The 22,497-nt window shown below is 35.3% G+C and overlaps 1 protein-coding gene across 1 annotated transcript; it reads left to right on the top strand.

Annotated features, from left to right (window-relative positions):
* Positions 1-22: 22 nt before the first annotated feature.
* On the top strand, positions 23-20,203 carry C1D (C1D nuclear receptor corepressor). Its single transcript, XM_032352300.1, has 5 exons — positions 23-111; positions 12,781-12,927; positions 13,687-13,753; positions 14,059-14,114; positions 17,202-20,203. The coding sequence occupies exons 2-5, from the start codon at positions 12,790-12,792 to the stop codon at positions 17,364-17,366; spliced, it is 426 nt and encodes a 141-aa protein (XP_032208191.1). The 5' UTR covers positions 23-111; positions 12,781-12,789; the 3' UTR covers positions 17,367-20,203.
* The last annotated feature ends 2,294 nt before the right edge of the window (positions 20,204-22,497 follow it).

Raw genomic sequence — 22,497 nt, 5'->3', positions numbered from 1 at the left:
GCGTGAGGTTATCAGAGAGCGACGCCGGCGCTGCGGCCAGAGCCGGCGCCTCTTTGACGTCACCAACCGCCCGACTGCTTTTCCGGGAGACAGGAGTAGAAGGCCAGTGAGGTATTATTCAAAGCTGGGGTTTGAGTTTTTCTCGTGTTTCTGCAAAAGTTCGCTTCTTCTGGGAGTCCCCTTTTTCATCCCCGGGCTGACTGACATAAGCGGGTCGGGCTGCGTAGCCGTCGCGAATGAGTTCCCTCCCACCCTAACGTTGCGGGCTGCGTTGTGGCAGGACCCCCACTTCGGCTTGTTCTGCGGCTGCTTGCCGCCTTTGGCTAACCTTGGCCTCTCACCAGTCTCTCTCGGTCTGGCCTTTAGTTTTTCCTCCTCAGCTCCTCCTTTTAAATATTGGGAGGTGAAGGAGAAATAAGATGACTTCACAATTTTCAGCTGCCGTCAAATCTTGTTTAGGGACGGAGGCCAAAGTGTCCGGTGTAGGGAAGTAACTTTACTATATTATCAAGGTTTATCATTTACAGACGGCCTACCATCAGCCCACCTGAGATGGTAGGCTAATTTCGATTTAAAGTCGAAATCTGTGGTCGATAATCTCTACAAAGTCTTTCTTTATGCCTCAGGAAAGCTGGGTGCGATTCAAATTTCTGTTTAAATTATCTTTAATATCCTTCTGTGTGTTGACTGCAATTCAGTTTTGGCTTGATATAAAGATGTATATGCGCCGCTTATTAATCTCTTTGGACTGTATGATAATATACTAAATGGAGAATTAACTGTATTTTGACGTTGGATCTGAAAATGATGGATCCGAAAATAAAGACAATTCCTATTGAAATTCAGAGAACCGTTTGTGATTTGTGGACATGCTAGAACTCTTTGTTTTATTGAAAGATAAAATAATGACCCTGTGAGCAGTGGTTTTCCAAAATGTTACAGGGTGTTTTAGCTGCCTTCCAATAGTTAATGTTGTTTGTATCACAGGTCAGAGGTGATACAGTTTTTCATAAAACTGATTTTAATTTTCAAATGGTTCTTTATATGTGTTATCTCAGCTACTGATTCCAGTTGACCCTTCAAGTATGGTTTTGAATAGTCCACATTGGATAAGGGTATTTGGTCATTTTCACTTTAGTAAATTAATAGCTATTACTGTAAGCTAATGTATTGAGCAGTAACTGAGCCAAGCATTGTTCTAATAGCTTTACCAATGTTACTCAGTTAACTTTCACAATAGTCCTATATATGGTTATTATTTTAGGGATAAGAATATTGTAATAAGCAAATTCCGTGGTTTCGAAGATAATTTTCTGCTTCATATCTAATTTTGAAAATACTTTGAGTTATACATTAGCATTAAATAATAGAAGTAAATTCATTATAATCTGATGTAATTATTCATCTCAAATCTGAGCAATCTTTTGTAATTTGTATCTTTATTCAGACTTTGGGATAAATTTGTTTTTTAGAGGTTAAGACCTTTAAAAGGAAAAAAATATCTTTTCTCAGGGATTTTACTGTAAGTTTGAAGGACAATTAAAGGTGGCATCAATGTGGACTGTCTGCCAAAGGAACAATATAATTGATAGATTGTTGATGTGTGTTTCAGCATTATTTTCTAAGATAAATGCAGGGCAAAAAAAGGTTGTTATGGTAATAGAATTCTGGTGCAACATACAAAAAATTTATAAAATTGGATTTTTTTCTGGCTTAGTTCATAATTGTATTTAACTCTACTTAGCATAGGAATGGAAATAGCGCTAGTATGTACCTTATGGTATAGTTTTCTTTTAGATCCATGTATGACTTCCCAATATCTTTAAGTACAAACTCTAATCTGATATTAAGAATCTCAAAATGTGTCCGGAGTTTACTTCCATTGGTTTTGAAGGGGTAACAGTTACTTAGTACCTAACATGTGGCAAGACATTGTGTTAGTCATGTGCAGATGCAAATGTCATGCAACATAAATCCCACTTTGAAGGAATAGCATAAAGGATAAATAACCAGTGGGATGTTCTGGGCAGAGGAGTGTCATGATCTGATTGAGGTTTTTAACAGGATCACTCTGGCAGATATGTTAAGAACAGATTATTGTAGAGTATGGTAGGCAAAAACCTGACTAATTAGGAAGGTGTTGTAGTAATTCACATGAGATGTAGTGGCTTCATAGAGTGAAAAGAAGTGAGTATGGTGAGAGTTCAATTTTGGATTTATTTTGTAGGTAAAGCTAACAGATTTGTTTATGGATTGACTGTGGATTTTAAGAGTGAACTAATTGTCAGGGACTTGAGCAAGTTGAAGCGTGGAATTGCCATTAACTAAGAAGTGAAAAACTAAGGAGAAGCAGGTGTGTGGGGGAAGATTAGGAGTTCAGTTATGACATGTTAGGTTTGGGATGTCTCTTAGTCATCCAAGTGGAGATGTTGAGTCTACCTAGTTTGGAGTTCAGTGGGGCAGAGTTCATTGCTGGAAAAGAACATTTGGGAGTTGTCATTGAACAGATGGTACTTAAAATTGTGAGACTGGAGATAATCACCAAAGGAGTGAATGTAAACAGAATAGTGGTATAAGATCTGAGTCCTTAGGCATTTTAACCTTCATAGGTTTGGGGAAATGAAAAACCAGCAGAGGAGACAATAAATAGCTAGTGAGGGACAGGGACTAGTGTGGAATTCAGGGCTGAGTAGTGTGTTCATTTTTGTCAAATATAATGAATGAATGGATCAAGTAAAACAAGATTTGACACCTTTGGGTTTATCAAGATACATGAGAAGTAGTATGATTGATGTTATATAATAACCAAGTCTATGGAGAACCTTGGGAACAAAGAGGAAGAGATAGTTTTGTTTGGATGCTATGGGAGCCTTTATAGAGGAGGGACATTTGGTGCTGGTTTAAAGAATTAATGTTTCACTAGACCCAGAATATAGGGGATGGGGTGTGAAGATGGGGTATTCCAAGCAGAGGGAAAGGCCTTTCTTTTTTCCTTTCAAGGCCATACCTCCCAGTCAGTTGTTTTAAGGCTGCTTTTGCAAGTCCTCTCCTAGCCATTTCCTCATTCTGGATAATTATTCTTGCTCTAAGTCTGAAGAAATTCACAAAGGACACAAATTAATGCTAGTTATCCTCAACCAGGTACTTGCTCAGTTCCCTGACAATTCTTTTCTTTATCCCTACTCCTCCTAGCACACACTCTACAATGCCACGTAAATGAATAACACTTCCTGAACATTTGCTACATGCCAGGCAGTAAGGATTTATTTATTTAATAGATACTTATTTAGCAACTACGACATGCTGCCATGGTACTTGGAATGTAATAACAAGCAAAGACTTGCCCTGTACCAGGCTTACAGTCTAGTGTGGATGATGGGCATTCTTCAGATGATCACAGAAGTATAAAGTTACAACAATGACAGGGAGAAACTGGGGGTGCTGTGAGACTAATGGATGTGACTTGATCTGAGTGATGAGGGAGCTGGGGTAAGCAGGCAAAAAATGGTGGTGACTGGGAAATGACAGGTGCTGGCGAGGATGCGGAGAAAGGGGAACCCTCCTACACTGTTGGTGGGAATGCAAGCTGGTACAGCCACTCTGGAAAACAGCATGGAGGTTCCTCAAAATGTTGAAAATAGAACTGCCCTATGACCCAGCAATTGCACTACTGGGTATTTACCCTAAAGATACAAACGTAGTGATCCAAAGGGGCACGTGCACCCGAATGTTTATAGCAGCAATGTCCACAATAGCCAAACTATGGAAAGAACCTAGATGTCCATCAACGGATGAATGGATCAAGAAGATGTGGTATATATACACAATGGAATACTATGCAGCCATCAAAAGAAATGATATCTTGCCATTTGCGACAACATGGTTGGAACTAGAGCGTATCATGCTTAGCGAAATAAGTCAAGCAGAGAAAGACAACTATCATATGATCTCCCTGATATGAGGAAGTGGTGATGCAACATGGGGGCTTAAGTGGGTAGAAGAAGAATCAATGAAACAAGATGGAATTGGGAGGGAGACAAACCATAAGTGACTCTTAATCTCACAAAACAAACTGAGGGTTGCTGGGGGGAGGGGGGTTGGGAGAAGGGGGGTGGGGTTATGGACACTGGGGAGGGTATGTGCTTTGGTGAGTGCTGTGAAGTGTGTAAACCTGGTGATTCACAGACCTGTACCCCTGGGGATAAAAATATATGTTTATAAAAAATTAAAAATTAAAAAAAATATATATACCCAGCTAGATTGCATGAATATTTCCATGTTTCCAGAGAGAGATTATCAGTTTTTATTTATTTGTTTGTTTGTTTTCTTTTGATTATTAGATTTTATTTTCAGATTCTGCCACTAAAAAAAAAAAAAAAATGGTGGTGACTGGAGTCCTCACAATTCTAGGAGTTCTAAGGAGAGAATAAGGCCTGAGAGGCTTTTGTACGTGAGAATAGGGAGAAAAATGGCCTCATGGTGGCTAGAAAATTTATGTGTAGAGAAGGGAATTTATTCATATAGTTTTTTAAAAGAGCTAAAGAATACAGGTTTACTTTTAGCTGCTAAGTTGGGGGAAATGACATCGGGCATATTTGGGAATACATTTCAAAATTTCAGATAATTGAAAAATTTACGTATGATGTATAAAATATATATATATTATAATATGTTATATTTATTATTGTTTTAAAGTCTTCCTTCTGAGAGTATAATGTAAAATGTGCTCCCTTACCTCCCTGTTTATTGGTTTTCTGGAAGTAGCCATAGTTAGCAGCTTCTTTTGTATCCTTTAAGAAATTTACATGCAGGGGTGCCTGGGTGGCTCAGTCCTTAAGCATCTGCTTTTGGCTCAGGTCATGATCCCAGGGTTCTGGGATCAAGCCCTGAGTCAGTTGCCCTACTCAGTGGGAAGCCTGCTTCTCTCCCACTCCTCCTGCTTGAGTTCCCTCTCTCGCTGTTTCTCTTTCTGTCAAATAAATAAATAAAATCTTTTTTTTTTTTAAAGAAATTTACACGCATATACAAGTATGCCTCCACATTCATATATCTTTTTGCTTAAAGACAAATGGGTTGTATTATATATCTTGTTCAGTTTTTGTTCTACGTAACACTTTTTCACTGCCTCAAAGTATTTTATTGAATGACTATGTCATAATTTATTTAACCAGTTCTTGTTAATGGGCATGTAGATGGTTCTCTGCTTTAAAGTTTCACTATTTGGGGGCACCTGGGTGCCTGGGTGGCTCAGTGGGTTAAAGCCTCTGTCTTCGGCTCAGGTCATGATCCCAGGGTTCTGGGATCAAGCCCCGCTTCGGGCTTTCTGCTCATCAGGGAGCCTGCTTCCTTCTCTCTCTCTGCCTGCCTCTCTGCCTACTTGTGATCTCTCTCTCTGTGTCAATAGATAAATAAAAATCTTTGAATAAAAAAAATAAAGTTTCACTGTTTTAAAGAGGGTTATAGTAGATGTCCTTGAACATTATCTTGTATGGAAATATACTCTTTGGGAAGAAAAATTGCTCAAAGAACTTCAACATACATAATTTTGAAGCACAGTGCCAAATTCCCATTAACCCCCCCCATACTCAGTTTACACTCTGCTTCATAGTGCATGAGAGACTGTTTCTGCTCACCTTTGCCCATATTATGTACTATACCTCTTTTTAATTTTTGTTGTTTGGCAGATGAAAAGTGGCATCTTGTTTTAGTGATTTATGTTTCTTTGATTATAAGATTGAGTAGCTTTATGTTTATTGGTCATCTGGATTACTTTTGTATGAGAGCTTCTGATTTTGTTTGTTCATTTTTCTTTTGAATTGTAGGTTTTTGTTGTTAAGTTGATTAGTAGAGGTTCCTTTTTATTTGTCTTTGAGTTGCAAACATTTTCTCTAGTTTTACATATGACTTTGACTTGTATTGATATGTTTGTTCATTTTTGCATGCACACATTTTTAGGAGGGCCAGATAAAGTGTAGGACATCAGGATTTTTAAGAAGGAAATTTATGACATTATTGAAATAATTAGATATTCTGGAATGTCAGCTTTTGGTGGAAATGTTAGTAATATAAACCTCATTTGAGGCCACAGGGTCTGGGTTTTTTTTTTTTTTTAAGATTTTATTTATTTATTTGACAGAGATCACAAGCAGGCAGAGAGGCAGGCAGAGAGAGTGGGGGAAACAGGCTCCCTGCTGAGCACAGAGGCGGATGTAGGGCTCAGTCCTAGGACCCTGAGATCATGACCTGAGCCAAAGGCAGAGGCTTAACCCACTGAGCCACCCAGGCGACCCTCTGTTTTGTTTTTATAAGCTTTGTTCAACAACTATCACACATCTGGTGAGCACACCCAGTAACTTAGCTTCCCTTTCCTCCCAATTATATTTGGAATCAAAATGGCAGATAATGGAGCTGCTTAAGTATTCTAGACTATTTAGGTGTTCCTCAATTTATGAACTGAGTTATATTCTAAATGCTAGGTTTGTGAGTTATAGGTATCACAAATCTAAATGTTAGATTTCTGAGTTAGGTATCTAATTTCAATATGGAAATAATGTACGTAGGTTCTTTTTTTTTTGAAAGATTCATTTATTTTGAGAGAGAGAGAGAGCATATGAGTACACAAGTGGGGGGAAGGGCAGAGGGAGAGAATCTTTCAAGCAGACTTCCTGCTGAGTGAGGAGCCTGAGTAGGGGCTATATCCCACAACCCATGACATCATGATCTAAGCTGAAACCAAGAGTTAGACACTCAACAGACTGAGCCAACCAGGTGCCCCTATACATATATATATATATATATATATATATATATATATATATATATAAAAGATTTTATTTACTTGAGAGAGAGAGTGAGAGAGCGCACAAGCAGGGTGGGGGTGGAGAGGGAGAAACAGACTCCCTGCTGAGTAGGGAGCACAATGTGGGGCTTGATCCCAGGATCATGGGATCTTAACCTGAGCTGAAGGCAGACACTTAACTGACTGAGTCACCCAGGTGCCACCCCCCGCCATAGGTTCTTACCTCTCTTCTCAAGTATAAGTAACTCATGTAGGCTAGCTTTTTTTAAATTGTAAAGTCAAGATTTCCTGTAATTTTGCCCCTATGTACTTCAGTATGCATCCTAAAATGATAACATTATATATAACTATGGTGCCATTTTCAAGCTGAATTCTAATTTCATAGCAAAATTATCAGTAATCTCTTAGTGTCATATAACATCTGATCCATATGCAGATTTTTTTGTCTCAAAATATTTTTTTAACACTTGATTTGACTCAAGATCCAAACAGTCTACATATTCCATTTGGCTGTTAGGTCTCCCAGATCTCCTTGATCTCATCTTCCTCTGCTTTTTCCTTTTCTTAGTTTTTCTTCATTACACTTTATTACAGAAACCAGGTCAATTGTCCTAGAGTATTTCTCATTTTAGATTCGTCTGTTTGCTTTCTTGTGGTAACTTGTTTCTCTATCCTTTGTATTTCCTGTAAAATGGAAGTTAGCTTTAAAGGCTCAATTAGATTCAGATTCAACTTTTTGGGGGAAGTTGGAAATGTTACAGAGATGGTGCTGTGTATATCATGTTGCTTCACATCGGGAGATTCATAATGTTTGTGTTCTACTTTCAGTGATGTGGAGATTGATCCCTGGGCCTAAGTAGTAACTGTCTCACTCCTGTGTTGTCAACTTCCCAATCAAACCTTTATCTGTCAGTGATTGTTGTGTGAATCTGTAAGTTCATTAGGGGTTGCAAAATGGTGATTTTTTTTTTTCAATTTTTCATTCCTTCGTATTCGTTAGGTGGAATTTGAAGTCTAGTTTTATTACTTGGGAACCTGACAGTTAGGAATACCAAGGTTATTGCAGGGGAAATTCTGTCAGAACAGCAACTTGTAATGCCAGTAATGTGCTTTTTTTGCTGTAGTTCCAGAGGCTTAATGGAGTGTGATGGTTTTTTTGATGTGACAGCTTGCTTAGGCTGCAGCCCCAGATACTCAGTCCAAAACCAATCTAGGTGTTGCTGTAAAAGTATTTGTAGATGTCATTAAAATCTACATATTATCTGACTGTAAGTTCGGAGAATATTCTAGATAATCTGATGGGTTTTATTCAATCAGTTGCAAGCCTTTAGAAGCAGAGCTGAAGCTTCTGTGACAAAAAAGAAATTCCACCTGTGGACAGCAATTTCAGCTTGTAGCCAAGACTGCTAGTATGCTCTTCCTTGATGGCCTGCCCTGTAGATTTTGGAATTACTTAGCCAGCCCCCACAGTTGCTTAAACCAGATTCTTGGAATAAATCTCTTCATATATCTGCTGTTGGTTTCTTGCACTAAATGTCTTCAAATCTCCTATTGGTTCAGCTGCTCTGGGTGAGCCCTGTCTCCTACCAGGAGCAGCTCGCCTGATGCCATTTTGTCAGTTAAGCCTTTCACTCTTGATTTTGGCTGAGGTCATGATCTCAGGGTGTGAGATCGAGCTACCTTGGCTTGAAGCTGGGCATGGAGCCTGCTTAAGATTCTCTCATTCTCTCATTCCGCCACAACTCCCCCCATATTGTATATAAAACATTGTTTTATATACAATGTTCTATGAATTTTTCATCACTTCTCATTGTGTGTTACTATATAAAGATTTACTTATTTGTTTTTAATACTCTTTTGGATGGATGTGCTGTAATTCATTTAACTATTTCCCTATTGATGAATATTTAGCTTAGTCTTTCCAATATTTTGTTAGAGGTTTTTCATTAAACAAATGTTTATTGATTGTCAGGTAGTGCTAGTGAACAAAACACAAAGATTTCTGCTCTCATGTGGTTATGAGGTAGCTATACAGTATATGAGTAAAATAAATATGTCATGCTACTGAGCACTGTGAGGTAGAGAAGGAGATAGGAGTATGGGAAGTCGGAGGGGTGTTGCATTTTAACAAAGGATGGTCAGGAAAGGATTACCTATAGGTGACATTTGAGTAGAGATCTGGTGAAGGTGAAGTAATGAGCTCTGACGCTCTTGGTGCAGGAGAAGCATTCTAGGAAGGGAAGAAGTACAAAGGTCCTGAGGTAGGGGCATGCCCCATGTGAAGGGGAAGAGCAATGAGGTCTTTTCGGCTGGAGTGGAATGAGCAAGAAGAGGTGGAGTGGGAGGAGATGAGGTCACAGAGGAGTCAGCAGAGGGAAGGCTTTTTGCAGGGAGTCCAATGCTGGGCTCCATCCCAGGACCCTGGGATTAGGACCTGAGCCAAAGGCAAATACTTAACTGACTGAGCCACCAAGGTGTCTGACCATTGTAAGAGTTTTGTCTTATATTGAACAAAGTGTGGTAAGCCTGTGGAAATTTCCAAGCGGGGTCATGATACAATCTGACTTAGATTTGGAGTGATCAATCTGCTTTCTTGATAGTAAACTGTCAGAATGGAAACAAGGAGGTCATTTAGGAGGTCTGTGTAACAATCTGGGCAACAACAGCGATGGCTTGGACTGACTTGGACCAGGATGGTAGCAATATAGGTGGTCTGGGACATGGTTGGATTCAAAATATGTCTTAAATATGGGGTGAGAGGGAAGAGTCAAGGACCATTCTGTAATTTTATGTCTGAACAGATGGAAAGGTGGAGTTGGAAAGACTCTAGCAGGCAAGATTTTGGTTTAGGCACATTATATTTGAAAATCTATTAACACTCAACCAGAGTTATTGAGTAAGCAGTTGGAAATGTGATTTGGAGTTCAGTGAGGAGGTCAGAGTTGGAGGTAAAGACATGGGAGTCATCAGTATATTAATGCAATTTAAAGTCCTGCCTGGGGAGTAAATTAGAGAGAAAAAAAGAATCAAGGACAGCCTGTGGTTATATCAAGGATAAGAGGCTGAGGATATGTATGGGATGCAGCAAAGGAGACCAAGAAAGGAGCCATGAGGTAGGAAGGAAACCAAGAAAATGCGATGCCCTGGAAACTAAAGGAAGTGAGTGAACAATGTCAAGTCATGAGAACTGAGAATTGACCATACAGTTTAAGTTGCCTATGTGGGTGACCCTGACAAGAGCAATTTTGAGTGAGAAGGAGGGGACCTGACTGTAGCCGATTCAATAAAGAATAGAAGGAGAGGAATTGGGACTTAGAATAAGCACTCCTTTCCAAGGTTGAGAAATGTTTTTTTGCTGGAGGGGATGTGAAGTCAAGATGTTTCTTTTGTTGTCAAAAATGGAGAAATAAAATGTGGGCATCTTGTGTTTAATGATAGAGCAGAGGGAAATACTGATACAAGAGAAAGTGGGAGAGACTGAGAGAAGAGTTAAAGGTGTCCATTTTAATAAATTTGTATGTATGTATACAAGGATTTCTGTAAGCTACATTCTTAAGACTTCATGAGCCAAAGGGTATGTACATATAAAAAATTTATGCCAATTTATATTCGTTCGTTGTATACCCTTGCCAACATTGAACTTTGCTAATCTTTAAAATTATTGCCATTCTGATGGGAGATATCTGTATTATTTTAATTTGTAGGAGTTCTTTTTATAATCTAACTAATTCTTGATTATATTTTGGCAAATATTTTCTCCCAGGCTGTTTCTTGTCTTTTAACTTTGCATATGGTATACTTTTACTGTATTGTAGTTTTTTTTTTCCCCCAGTTTTTATGTAGTTAAGTCTGTCACTCATTTCCTTTTATAGCATTTAGGTTTCATTTGGATCATATAAATATTTTAATAATCTTTTAATATATTTATACATTTACCTTTTTAATTCATCTGGAGTTTATTTTTATGCATGTATCTCAGTTTTTCATCTTTTTTTGTGTTCTTAAACAGTTAAGTACCATAAGAATTAACTGTTTCTTAAAGGTTTGAAAGAAATTACCTATATCTTCCAGACTTGGAGCCTTTTTGGAGGGTAGCTCTTTGACCTTAAAAGTTTTTTTTCTGTGGTTAATCTATTTGGTTTACATACTTCTTTTTAGGTTAATTTTGATAATTGATTACCCGTCCCCCAGCACCTTATTCTTTTCATCCAGATTTTCAAATTTATTGGCTTAAAATTCTTCATAAGGAGAATAAACTCTTAAGTCTTGTCTACATTTGCAGTATATCCCTTGTACTTATACCTTTATCTGGGCAGCAGCTGCTGGAGCCTTCCAAGATCTAGAGATTTTGGTTTGGCTGTTTTCAGCCCTCATGGCCCAGTTCTTAGTGCCCTTGACTTGGAGTTATTCATACATTCACGTTCTCTGGGGGATTGGAGTCCTTGACTCTCTTTCCTATCACCCTGATCCGATTCGCTCTTTAGCTTGCAAAAATTTATGCTGTTGAGGTCTGCTGATGTTTCCAGCATTACTATGGACTTAGTTTTGGATTCTTCTGTCATTGGAGAGATTTGGGGAGGGATGAGAGGCAAATACATATTTTTTGTTGGACTTTTGAAATAGGAATTCCTATTTCAAAATATGAATATATATATACACACACAATTCTTTCCTGTGTGGTTTTCTTTTATCATGTCCTTTGTTTAATTGCTGGTTGCACAGTAGTTTAGATAGTAACTTTACAGCCCAAGTAGTGATAGTCAGATGGACTTCCCTTTTTTTTTTTTTTAAATGAAACCAGATGTCTCAGCAGAATGTACTTGTTGAATAGAAATGTTGATACATTGTCACTGAATATTCCAACAGTACTTTTTAAAGTTAAGTGACATAGTCATAACATTTAGAATTATAAGGGACTTTACATATTATTAAGCCAACTGCCTTATTTTATGGATGAAATATTTGAGGCCAGAGACTTTTAGTGATTTATCTAAGGTGACAAATTCAGTGATCAAGCAGGACAGAAAGCTCAAGTCTCTTTACTTCAATTCTACTATGCTTTGCTATTTTATACATTGTTTGTTCTACTTAGCTTTGTAATGAAAGAGGTATTTTCAGCTAATACGTATTTTTTAAACCTACAGATGGTATGTGTGGCTTGGAATTGCTTCTGAAAATTTAGTGTTAAATATCACATTAAATATGTTGGTGTGGATTTTGGTTTTTCTCACATAGATATTATGTATTATGATATAAATGAATTTTAAAAGAATGGGCTCTAGATATACTCTAGCCTAAATGAAAATCATATCATTTATTTCTCCCAGGTTTCCTCTTTTCTGCTGGTAAATTTTATGTGATTTTATGAACTCTCTGAATTTTTTATTAATATTTTAAAGAGGCTTAAAGAACATATATAAATGTAAATACAGGCTTAAAAATGATTTTAGTGATAAATAGTCATAAGCTATTTCAGACCTAGGTTTTCTAATTTTTTAGTTAAATATACCATGCTGCTAGATCAACACCTAAATTTAGAAGGGCTAAAATTTTTCAAAGTTTTTCAAAGAAAGAGCTTATTATTTTTTCAGCAAGCATAAGGGATAGGATATACTCATCATACTTTCAAAGCTTTGCTTAATCTTTAATTTCAACAGGTTTTTTTTGAAAGTTTTTAAAAAGTGTGGGATTTTGATTATTGATAATCTTCTGTTCTTGAAAGGTATTGAGGCTCTGATATATGTTGCATTAGTGGACTTGGATGGGTTCTCTTCTCTTCCTGCCACTCAAACAATTTGAGGAGGGAAAGTTTGAATGTAGTTACTCTAAAATTATAATTTAAGAAGATTTGTTTAATTATCTTCAGGTTTTAACTCTTTTAGTACTTTTTAAATACATGATATAACCTATTGATTTTGTTTTTGTAAACTAAAGAGCAGTCTCTGTCTCCCACGAACTCTAAGAATTTAATTTTTTTCCAGTTGGTCATAATGGCAGGTGAAGAAATTAATGAAGACTATCCAGTAGAAATTCATGAGTATTTATCAACATTTGAGAATTCCATTGGTGCTGTGGATGAGATGCTGAAGACCATGATGTCTGTTTCTAGAAATGAGTTGTTGCAGAAGGTATTTTAAAAATGTAATTTCTAAAAACCTAATTCTTGAAACAGAGTGCTATGTTATGAAAATATATAGAGGACATAGATGACTGACATATGCTCCTTTCCCCCTTAATTTCAATTTTATAAGTCTTTGGGTATTTTTAGGGGGGAAAAAACAAAAGAGAACTCCAACCTTAGGAAATACTAACTATATTTTTATTTTGACTTGGTTTTGAGAAAAAGGAGCACTCACAACATTCTTTTTGACAGGCTCTGTCTTTGACCTTTTAAATATTACAATGATGTTATCAGGGTTTCTGGAAACCCTATAGGACAAAAAGAGTAAATTGACTCTGACAGTCTAAAACAAATCTCATTATGTTTCTTCTGTCTTTGGTATTGCCTAAGCATTTTAGCCTGCCTCTTATACATAAATGCATCATGTACAGTGTTTATATTGATAAATTACTTTTGACATACAAAACCCAGATCATAACTCCTGAAATTAAAATAATTGAAAAGAATTTTTCTTGGATTATACATATTCCTTGTCTAAAGTAAAGATGATACCCTGAAGTGAAAATTTGTGGGCAAAAATCACCAGTTAACAAAACTTTTTTTTTTGTAAACTATTTTCAAGATCATTTGGTTATTGGATTATAGTAAGTAAAGGGAATATCTCTTTGATATATTATATTTGGTGAAAGTTTAAAATAATGTGATGGTGCTCAAAATTTGTATGTATTTCTTTTTTCTTTCTCTCTCTCTCTCTTTTTTTTAATAGTTGGACCCCCTTGAACAAGCCAAAGTGGATTTAGTTTCTGCTTACACATTAAATTCAATGTTTTGGGGTATGTATATTAATTTGGAGTTAATTAGCAAATTATTTATTATTTCAAAGGTGATTTATTTTTAAATGCTAGCACTTTATATACAGTTACACTTTATGGCAATTTTAATAGTCAAATATTTATTTCCTTCAAGTCAGAATACCAGATATCCATGAGGCACATAAAATTTAGTATTAAATAGAGGTTGAATAATTTAAGATTTAATTAATGATTTTTTGTGACATTTCTTATTTGTGAGTAACTAGAGTTTAATTAATGCTCTTAACTAATATGCCATTTTATTCCATGAAATCTTTGTCTTACAGTTTATTTGGCGACTCAGGGCGTTAATCCTAAGGAACATCCAGTAAAGCAAGAATTGGTAAGATTGCAGTGGATTTCTTTTTATTTGGCTATTTGTTGTGGTATTCCTGAAGTCAAACTCACAGTACCTTTATCATGCTAGTGATGGAGAACAAAATTATTTAAAGTCCAAATTACAAAAGTGAGCCAGATTTCCTCCTGTCTTTTCCTTACCTTTGTTAGAGAAATAGTGTTCCATATATTTTATAAATCTCTGGATGGGAAAATGTTAAAATTCAAGTAATTATTTATAACTTCCATATTATTTTTTCTATAAATTCTCGAAATCCTGTTCATCTCTACAACTGCCTTTTTAAAAAAAAACTCTTACACAATTCTTAAAAGTATATTCTAGTTGATTTACTAGCAAAGACGGGAAAGTTTCTCCCCCACCTTTTCAATTCTTCCATTAATTCATTTTCTCAGCAGTAAAGAATCCAGTTCAGCAACAAAGCTAAAAGCTTTTTTGGCACCAGTTGTATGTGTACTGTCCAGTAATTCTGCATTAGTGACATATTTACAACCTGTAATAAATCTTCTAGGTTTGTCTTTGTATTCCATTTAGATGTATAAGTACAGTATATAAGGTCTAGTATCATGGAGTTTTTGCTGACTTCAAAAATTAAATCATTCAATATGAAAGAAAAAATTAGAAATCTAACTTATGGTTACCTTCTTGACTTGGCTTTATGAATAAGAATATTAATAAATTTATTCTTTGTTTATAAGATATGAAGTAAATATGTGAAATACATTTGACACTATATTATTATTCTCAAGTCTTATGGTGGTTGATATGTATGTTATTTACAACTTAGAATACTTGATCATTTATTTATAAAAAAATGAATAAACCAGATATCTTGTCTTCATTCTATAAATATATGGACTAAGGCATTGTCTTCTTTTAAAGTTCTTGGGGAAAAAACAAATTTATTTTTAAATACAGAAATTGTGAAAAATACTTAGAGCAAAAATGTGAAACGGTATGAGGCACAGATCTTTATTTGACCAGTGATACTGACTTTAAAATCTTAAGAAGTATGCTCTATATCATCTGTTTTCAACTTTCTAGTACAGACTTTACATTTATAAGGTTTCTCATTTTTCCTTTAATACAAAGTTATTTGTAGTGTCTTAATACTTGATTCTGTCATTGGAAATGGATAAAATCATCATCTGTCTTTTTTCTCTGTCATAACCCACTTTATGGAGAGTACATTCATATTCTGAATGATGCTTGGGACATAAAAAGCATACATAAACCCATTCCCCTTTTCTGACCTTGTGACAGACATCACTAATTGATCACAGAGTTAGTGTATGAGAGAAAATCTGTTTGTCATGTATATCATGAGTGGGGAAAGGCACTGAAAATAGACATTTTTTTTGTTCAACAAATGATTGAGTGCCTACTGGAAGCCAGGCATTATATCCAAGTGAGAAGATTCCTCTGTGAATAAAGCTGTAGAATACCAATGCCCTTGTCGCTGATGCCAGACTATCTAGTGGAGGGAGACAAGCAATTAATGTAAACAAATAATATATATACATATACAGTATGTTGGAAAGTTATATGTAAAATATATAGATATATAATATGTTAAAAAGTTATATGTTATGGGAAAAGAAATAGTATAAGACAAGGGGGATTGGAGTGCTTGAGTAGGATTGCCATTTTAAATGGCAGGGCCTATTAACAAGGTTAACATTTGAGCCAATTGGAAGGGAGAGAGGGGGTGGATGTGTGGATATTTGAGGAAGATCATTCCAGGCAAGCCTGGGGTGGGTGTATGTTGGGAGGACTTGGGCTTTTACTCTAAGGGAAGTAGAGAGCTGTGAGAGGATTTTGAGCAGAGTTGTTAGCCTTTCACAGTTAAAAAATTCTAGGGGTTTTGAATTTTTCTGATTATATTTCTGTAACTATTTTTATTACTTTAATGAAACTTGCTTTTTGTCAGTGATTAATCATTTACTATGCTGTTTTCGGCTGTCACCCCTTTATTTCTCCAGTGAAAGTAGAGAATAGCCCTTTATTCTGATTAATGGTCTCAACAGATTCGAAGTGGTATGGCAACCTATTATGTTTCTCACCTTGTAAAGTCTGATTAGAACTGTGTATTTGAGGGGCGCCTGGGTGGCTCAGTGGGTTAAGCCGCTGCCTTCGGCTCAGGTCATGATCTCAGGGTCCTGGGATCGAGTCCCGCATCGGGCTCTCTGCTCAGCAGGGAGCCTGCTTCCTCCTCTCTCTCTGCCTGCCTCTCTGCCTACTTGTGATCTCTCTCTGTCAAATAAATAAATAAAATCTTTAAAAAAAAAAAAAAAAAAAGAACTGTGTATTTGATTAAAAGTATCGTGTGCTTATTGATCAAAACTATAAAATTGAACAAAAAAACCTTGTATTTTTAATTTTTTAAAAATTTCTTTTAAAAAAGTTTATTTATTTGACAGAGAGAGATCACAAGTAGGCAGAGAGGCAGGCAGAGAAAGAGGAGGAAGCAGGCTCCCGGCCGAGCAGAGAGCCCGATGCGGGGCTCGATCCCAGGACCCTGAGATCATGACCTGAGCTGAAGGCAGAGGCTTTAACCCACTGAGCCACCCAGGCACCCCCAAAACCTTGTATTTTAATTTTGCTTATTTTAATTGTGATACTAGAAGGTAAAATAAAAAAATAGTTAAATAGTATTTCTTCTATTTTCGGTTTAGAAAAGTTTAAAGAAAGTTTAATTTGTGTGTTTTGTACAAGTATATGAGAACTCTATTTTAGATTATAGACTTCGGATACATAAGAGTTATGTGGATTTAGGTTAATGTTAAATTAAAACATGTATAACCACATGTAAACAATTCAAGGATGTTTTAGTCTAGTTCTTCCCCTTTTGAAACACTCCAAATACTTCTGAAATGACTTCTTAATGTCCATTCCCTGCAGACTGTGAACTCCAGGAGAGCATGGAGCATGTTCATCCTATTCACTTGCACTTACTAGCACCACTCAGTAGGCAATAAATACATATATGTTGAATTTAACTGAGGGATAGTATAATAAAGCTTAGCAGTGGTGAACAGCTTAGTAAATTTATTGCCTTTTTTTTTTATCTTTAAGGAAAGAATCAGAGTATACATGAACAGAGTCAAGGAAATAACAGACAAGAAAAAGGCTGCCAAGCTGGACAGAGGTGCAGCTTCAAGATTTGTGAAAAATGCCCTTTGGGAACCAAAACCTAAAAATGCATCCAAAGTTGCCAATAAAGGAAAAAGCAAAAATTAACCCTTTGGTTTTGATGTACATATATTGAAAAAGTACATCATTTTTTATTGTTTTCCACAAAATAGATGATTATGTGGCAATTCAAGGTTTAAATGTATTTGTTATTGAATTCATATGTAAAATTTACATTTTAAATTTATAATGCTAAATATTCTCTTCCCTAGAAAGATTAAGTTAATCTTTATTGATTTTCCTATAGAACACAATGAGGTTTTTAACACTGTGATATATTTTATATTTATAGTTTATCATCTCTCTTGAAAAGACTCTTATTTCCTTATATAGGTCAATCTTTCAAGTACCGTTTTACAAGTAACTTTGAAATTTAAGTTAAATGTTCTTTGTAAACATTTGTCTATTTTAAATGAATAATGACTTTATGAAGTATGCTATCTGAAGGCTGAAGTTATAAATATATCTGTTTTCCCTGTTAATATTAAGAAAGAATGAAATGATTTAATGTCCTTTTTTTTTTTCTATGTAGCTACTTCATCGTGTTTTCATGATTCTGGGAATTATTGGTTTTTTTGATATTTGAAGTGTGAAATTAAGACTTTGAGGTTATATTTTAATTCTTGGCAATTTGCCTCTTTGTTCCATTTAAGGTAAAATATATTCTCATTAGCTTTAGATGGGAAATGAGGCTGTCTATTGATGGCTCAATTTTGGCATAATGGGTATACCTTACCAATAAAAGCTGTAAAGGTTTTATAGCTGACTGTTTATTTTTCTCTTTAGTATAATTTTGCCCCTGAAATTTGGGAGATAGGTTTTAGAAATAATTAAGAATAGAGAAACTCATGAGTTTTTGTTGCCTATGCATTGTACCCGTAGATCTCTTGGTCTCACTTTTTCAGATTTTTTGATTACATGTTTTCGAGGTGATACTGAGTACATACAAGTATTTTGGAACAACTTTCTATGTTTATATAATACCACAGTTAAGGAGAGGACAAGTCCAAAGGAGATTATATTGTGTTTATATTCTGATTTATTTTTCCAGAATATTTGTTACAGAGAATTCTACGTGCTAAAAAAATTTTTTAATCTCTCAGTCCTTGAATTTTAATTATATGCTTTTAATGCTTTCAGTCTGTGAATTCACATCATTATGTAAAGGAATGCCAAGTACAATAAAGTACTTTAATTTTTGAAAAAGAAGTTGTTAAAATTTTCTGTGTGATTAATTCTCCATAAGTAACCTTGAATAAATGGATTTCTTGATTTATGGTAGAAGATATTGGAAATGGTCTTAAAATGTAATGGGTTTTGTAAAGCATGTTGAACTCTTTCTGTGGCACATGAAGAGGAAGTCACTGATAGATGCAGAGAGTCTTTTGGCTCAGATGTCAGACAGTTTTTGAAGTGGAAGTACATGTATAGTTGCTTCATTCCTTTTTTCATCCTCATCCTCTCAAATTTCTAGCTTTTTGAAAAGTAACTTCTTCACAAGAGAAATAAATGTTATTTTGAGCAAGTGTAGTGTGCATGCATTATTTATTACAAGGAAACTTACAACTTGCATTTTCTGTATATTTCTAATTTCATAAAGAAAAAAATGAAAAATGTCATTCAGTTGCAGAAAATCATTAGACAAGTTATTGGTTTGTGAAAATCCAACTCTAAATTCTGTTAAATTGGAGTTTCTTAGTAAATAATTTGTTCAGTGCTTTATTAGGAAAAGTTGTACAACTAAAATGTTAGTTGAGTGTATTATCTTTTATAATGTAGAATTTGAAATACTCATTACCCGGCCATAATAAGGAACTAAATGGTAGTAGTGCAATGAGAGCTCATTTGTTGTTGTTGTTGTTTATTCATTTCACAAATATTTAATGACATACACATTGCCGAATATTGTGAGGGTTCCAAGGAAGACAGCTCCAGCCTTTATTCTATTTTTATTAAGCATTATGAAAAAGTAATCTTTTTGTTCAATTCAGTTTTTCAGAGTTACTAGGAAATTTATGACAAATTGTGCTCATTAACCTTAGTCAGAACCATAAAGGGTGATGGGTTGATCTATTTGACTATGGTGTAGTTATTGTTAACATAGTTTTTTCCAAATGACAGTCTGCTCTAAGTTTAGGTGTTAATCACATCTTTTATTAATCTCCTTGGGAATTAACAAGTTGGAGAGGTTATAGCTATAGATATTTTTAAGATTAGAATTATAGACTATTAATCTAATACTAAATAATGAGGTTTTGTCTTTTAATATTATTTTAAGTACAATTTTCTTGTTCGTAGTTGCAGGATGGGAATTCATTTTAGTAAAGTAGAATATGTTAAGAGGAAAATTGAAGGTTGAATTATGGTTTACATTCCTGGAATTAGGAGGTTATGTCAAGTTGATTGGTTTTTAAAATACCCTGCAGATTAAAAAATTATTCTACTTAGCTATTAGAAATGGATTGATACTATTTCTAAATAAGATTTTTAAAATTGACTAGGAAATGCTTCAAAAATGGACAATGTATTGAATATAGATACTTATTTCTTAAGTAGGTCATTGGAGAAAAAGATGCTCTAGGAATCATTCAGTTTATGATATAGTTAAACTATAATTTAATGCAGTAAGTTATCAGAAATTCTGGCTTTACAAAGTGACATAAACAGAAATATTCAAACAGTGATTCTGACTGTCTTGTAGTAGCTAAGTTTGGTATATAAAGGGAAGAAAAAGAAGCACTGGCTTCTCATTTTTTTCTTATATTTTTGGCCCTTGCCCAAATATATGCAATGGTTCCCTTACCAAATGACCTTGGTGGAAACCTATTTTATATAAAGGTGATCTGAATGTACTTTACTAATAAAATAATTTCCTTTTCCCTGTATCCTGGTCTAAAACTCCAGCTTTGGAAATACAAACTACATTTTGTTTATTTTGTCTATTAGCATTTTATAGTTGTCATTAACAATTATGTTAGAAGGAAAAGTATACAGGACTTCATAGTAGAATTCTGTAGATTTGTTCTACTTTGTTAATTTGCTATTATATTGCTTTTGAGCAGGGTTTCAAGAAAACGCTTTGAATGTTTTTGGTTAGCAGGTATCTTTTCCTGTCAGAGTGAGCTGTCATAGAGTACTCTTTGGAGTAGCTACCCTCTGACTTGATGTGCCTTTTAAAAGTGTTTATTTTTATGACATAATTTTTTAATATAGCCAGGAAGGATTAGTAAAGTTATCTAGAAAAGGGATAGCTATAGTGATCCCTATTGGCAATTGAGGTTTAATTTTAATTCTGCCCCCTCCCCACTCCCAAAAGACCAAAACCCAAAACCAGTCTAGCTCCGTGTAATTCTTCTGTTCATAAAGGGTTGAGAAAAGATGCTAGCTCCCCACTCTCCCCTGGCCCCCATAAACTTTGAAGTTAAGCAAATGTATTGTGGCAGAATAACTGCATGCAAGATGTCAGTTTTGTAAAGCAATTTATTTCAGACCGTGTACAAAATTTGATGGTGGGGAAAAATAAGCTTTTATAAATGAAACATTTAAGAGACTTTTTTTATTATTTGCTTTCAGTTTAGTGTTGCCTTTTAGGTGCACCATTTCAGTTTGGCAGCTACAATAAATGACTGAAGGAAATTGAAGATGATAATTCAGCATTTCAAGATGCTTCTGCTGAAATGAATGTAGACCTATCCAGGGCTTGAATTTAAAGTTTATAGTAATACAGTTTTTTAAAGCCAAGTACCCAGGAAATGATATGATTTGAATGAGATGATTAGGAGAAATAGAAAAGAATACTTTCAATCCCTTGTTATGTGAGCATTATCTATTGAGAGTCTACATTGAAAATGTTAGTGTAAAAAGAATAGAGGCTTGTTATGTACAATTTATTGTAGTATGTACAATTCATCTTGGATCTTGTCCAAAGAGGTTTAGTCATTAAAATAGCAGAAGAATTATTGTAACAAGGAATCACCTGATTTAGTGCTACAGAAGTGGATTACCTATAAACAGTGCTGTAATGTATCTGGCTGATACTGTTTCATTTAGTGACCTTTGCTCTCTAATAATGCATTCCATGACTTAATTTAAATCAAAATCATTTACTACTCTATTTCTGATACTTTCTTTTCTACTGTCATTCCCTTAAGAAAGGAAATCATTAAAAATATGTATAATAATTGCTGAGTTTTATGAGTTTTGACATTTTTTTATTTTTAACATTTGCGATTTTGACTATTTACACGTGACCTTAGAGTCCATGCGGTATACGATATTTTGCAATTTTGTAAAGGCATAATCCTAATTCCTGCTAAATGCCATGCAGAATGGCATTACTCAGCTAATGATGTGGCACTAGCAAACCTCTCAGCAGCCACACTTTCTTCCCTTGCAGTCTCATGCATTTATTCACTCATTCATTCCACAAATGTTTACTGAGCCTCTTCTGTGTGCCAGTTCCTATTACCGACATGGGAAATTCAGCAGTTACCCAGACAATATGTAGTGATTGAAAGATGTCAAACTTTATCATGTGAAAATGGCTGCTGTGGGTTGAATTGTGCTCCCCCAAAATGCAGATGCTGAAGTCCTGACTCTCAATACGTTGTAACTTAACTGAGAAATAGGGTCATTGTGGGTGAGGTAGTAAAGATGAAGCCATTAGGATGGGCCCTAATCCAGTGTGATGGATGGTCTTATTAAAAGGGGGAATTTGAACATAGACCTGCATAGGGAGAACATCAGATGAAGATGAAGATCAGGGTGATGATCGTATAAGCCGAGGAATGCCAAAGATTGCCTGCAAACCACCAGAAGCTGTGTGAGAGGCACGGAGCAGATTTTCACAGCCCTTGGAAGGAACAAACCTTGCCAATACCGTGATGTTGGATTTGTAGCCTCCAGAGCTGAGAGAGCATACATTTCTGTTGTATTAGCTACCCTAATGTTGTGGTACTTTGTTATGGCAGCCCAGCAAATGAATACAATGGCTATTCTATGAGAGGAATTAAAAAGATTATTTTGCATGTGAAAGTACATCCCCTTTTAATAATGGGAAATTTTAATTAAGTATAAGAAACTTTATGACATAAGGTGAAAGTGTAATTCTGAGGAAAACCTGGAACCTGTATATATTTACTCGAATATTTTTTAATTTGAGCAAAGATGTCAGGACTTA

This window comes from Mustela erminea, chromosome 7 (genome assembly GCF_009829155.1).
Source record: "Mustela erminea isolate mMusErm1 chromosome 7, mMusErm1.Pri, whole genome shotgun sequence".
Lineage (NCBI taxonomy): Eukaryota > Metazoa > Chordata > Mammalia > Carnivora > Mustelidae > Mustela > Mustela erminea.
The sequence above is the reverse complement of the archived record's forward strand: the minus strand, read 5'-3'. Positions and strand labels throughout refer to the sequence as shown.

Bases quoted from the DNA above. Each gene is read 5' to 3' on its own strand.
- C1D (XM_032352300.1), top strand. From the start codon at position 12,790: ATGGCAGGTGAAGAAATTAATGAAGACTATCCAGTAGAAATTCATGAG. The intron at 13,754-14,058 runs GTATGTATATTA...TTTGTCTTACAG, and splicing joins ATTAAATTCAATGTTTTGGG to TTTATTTGGCGACTCAGGGC. The intron at 14,115-17,201 runs GTAAGATTGCAG...TTTATCTTTAAG, and splicing joins ATCCAGTAAAGCAAGAATTG to GAAAGAATCAGAGTATACAT.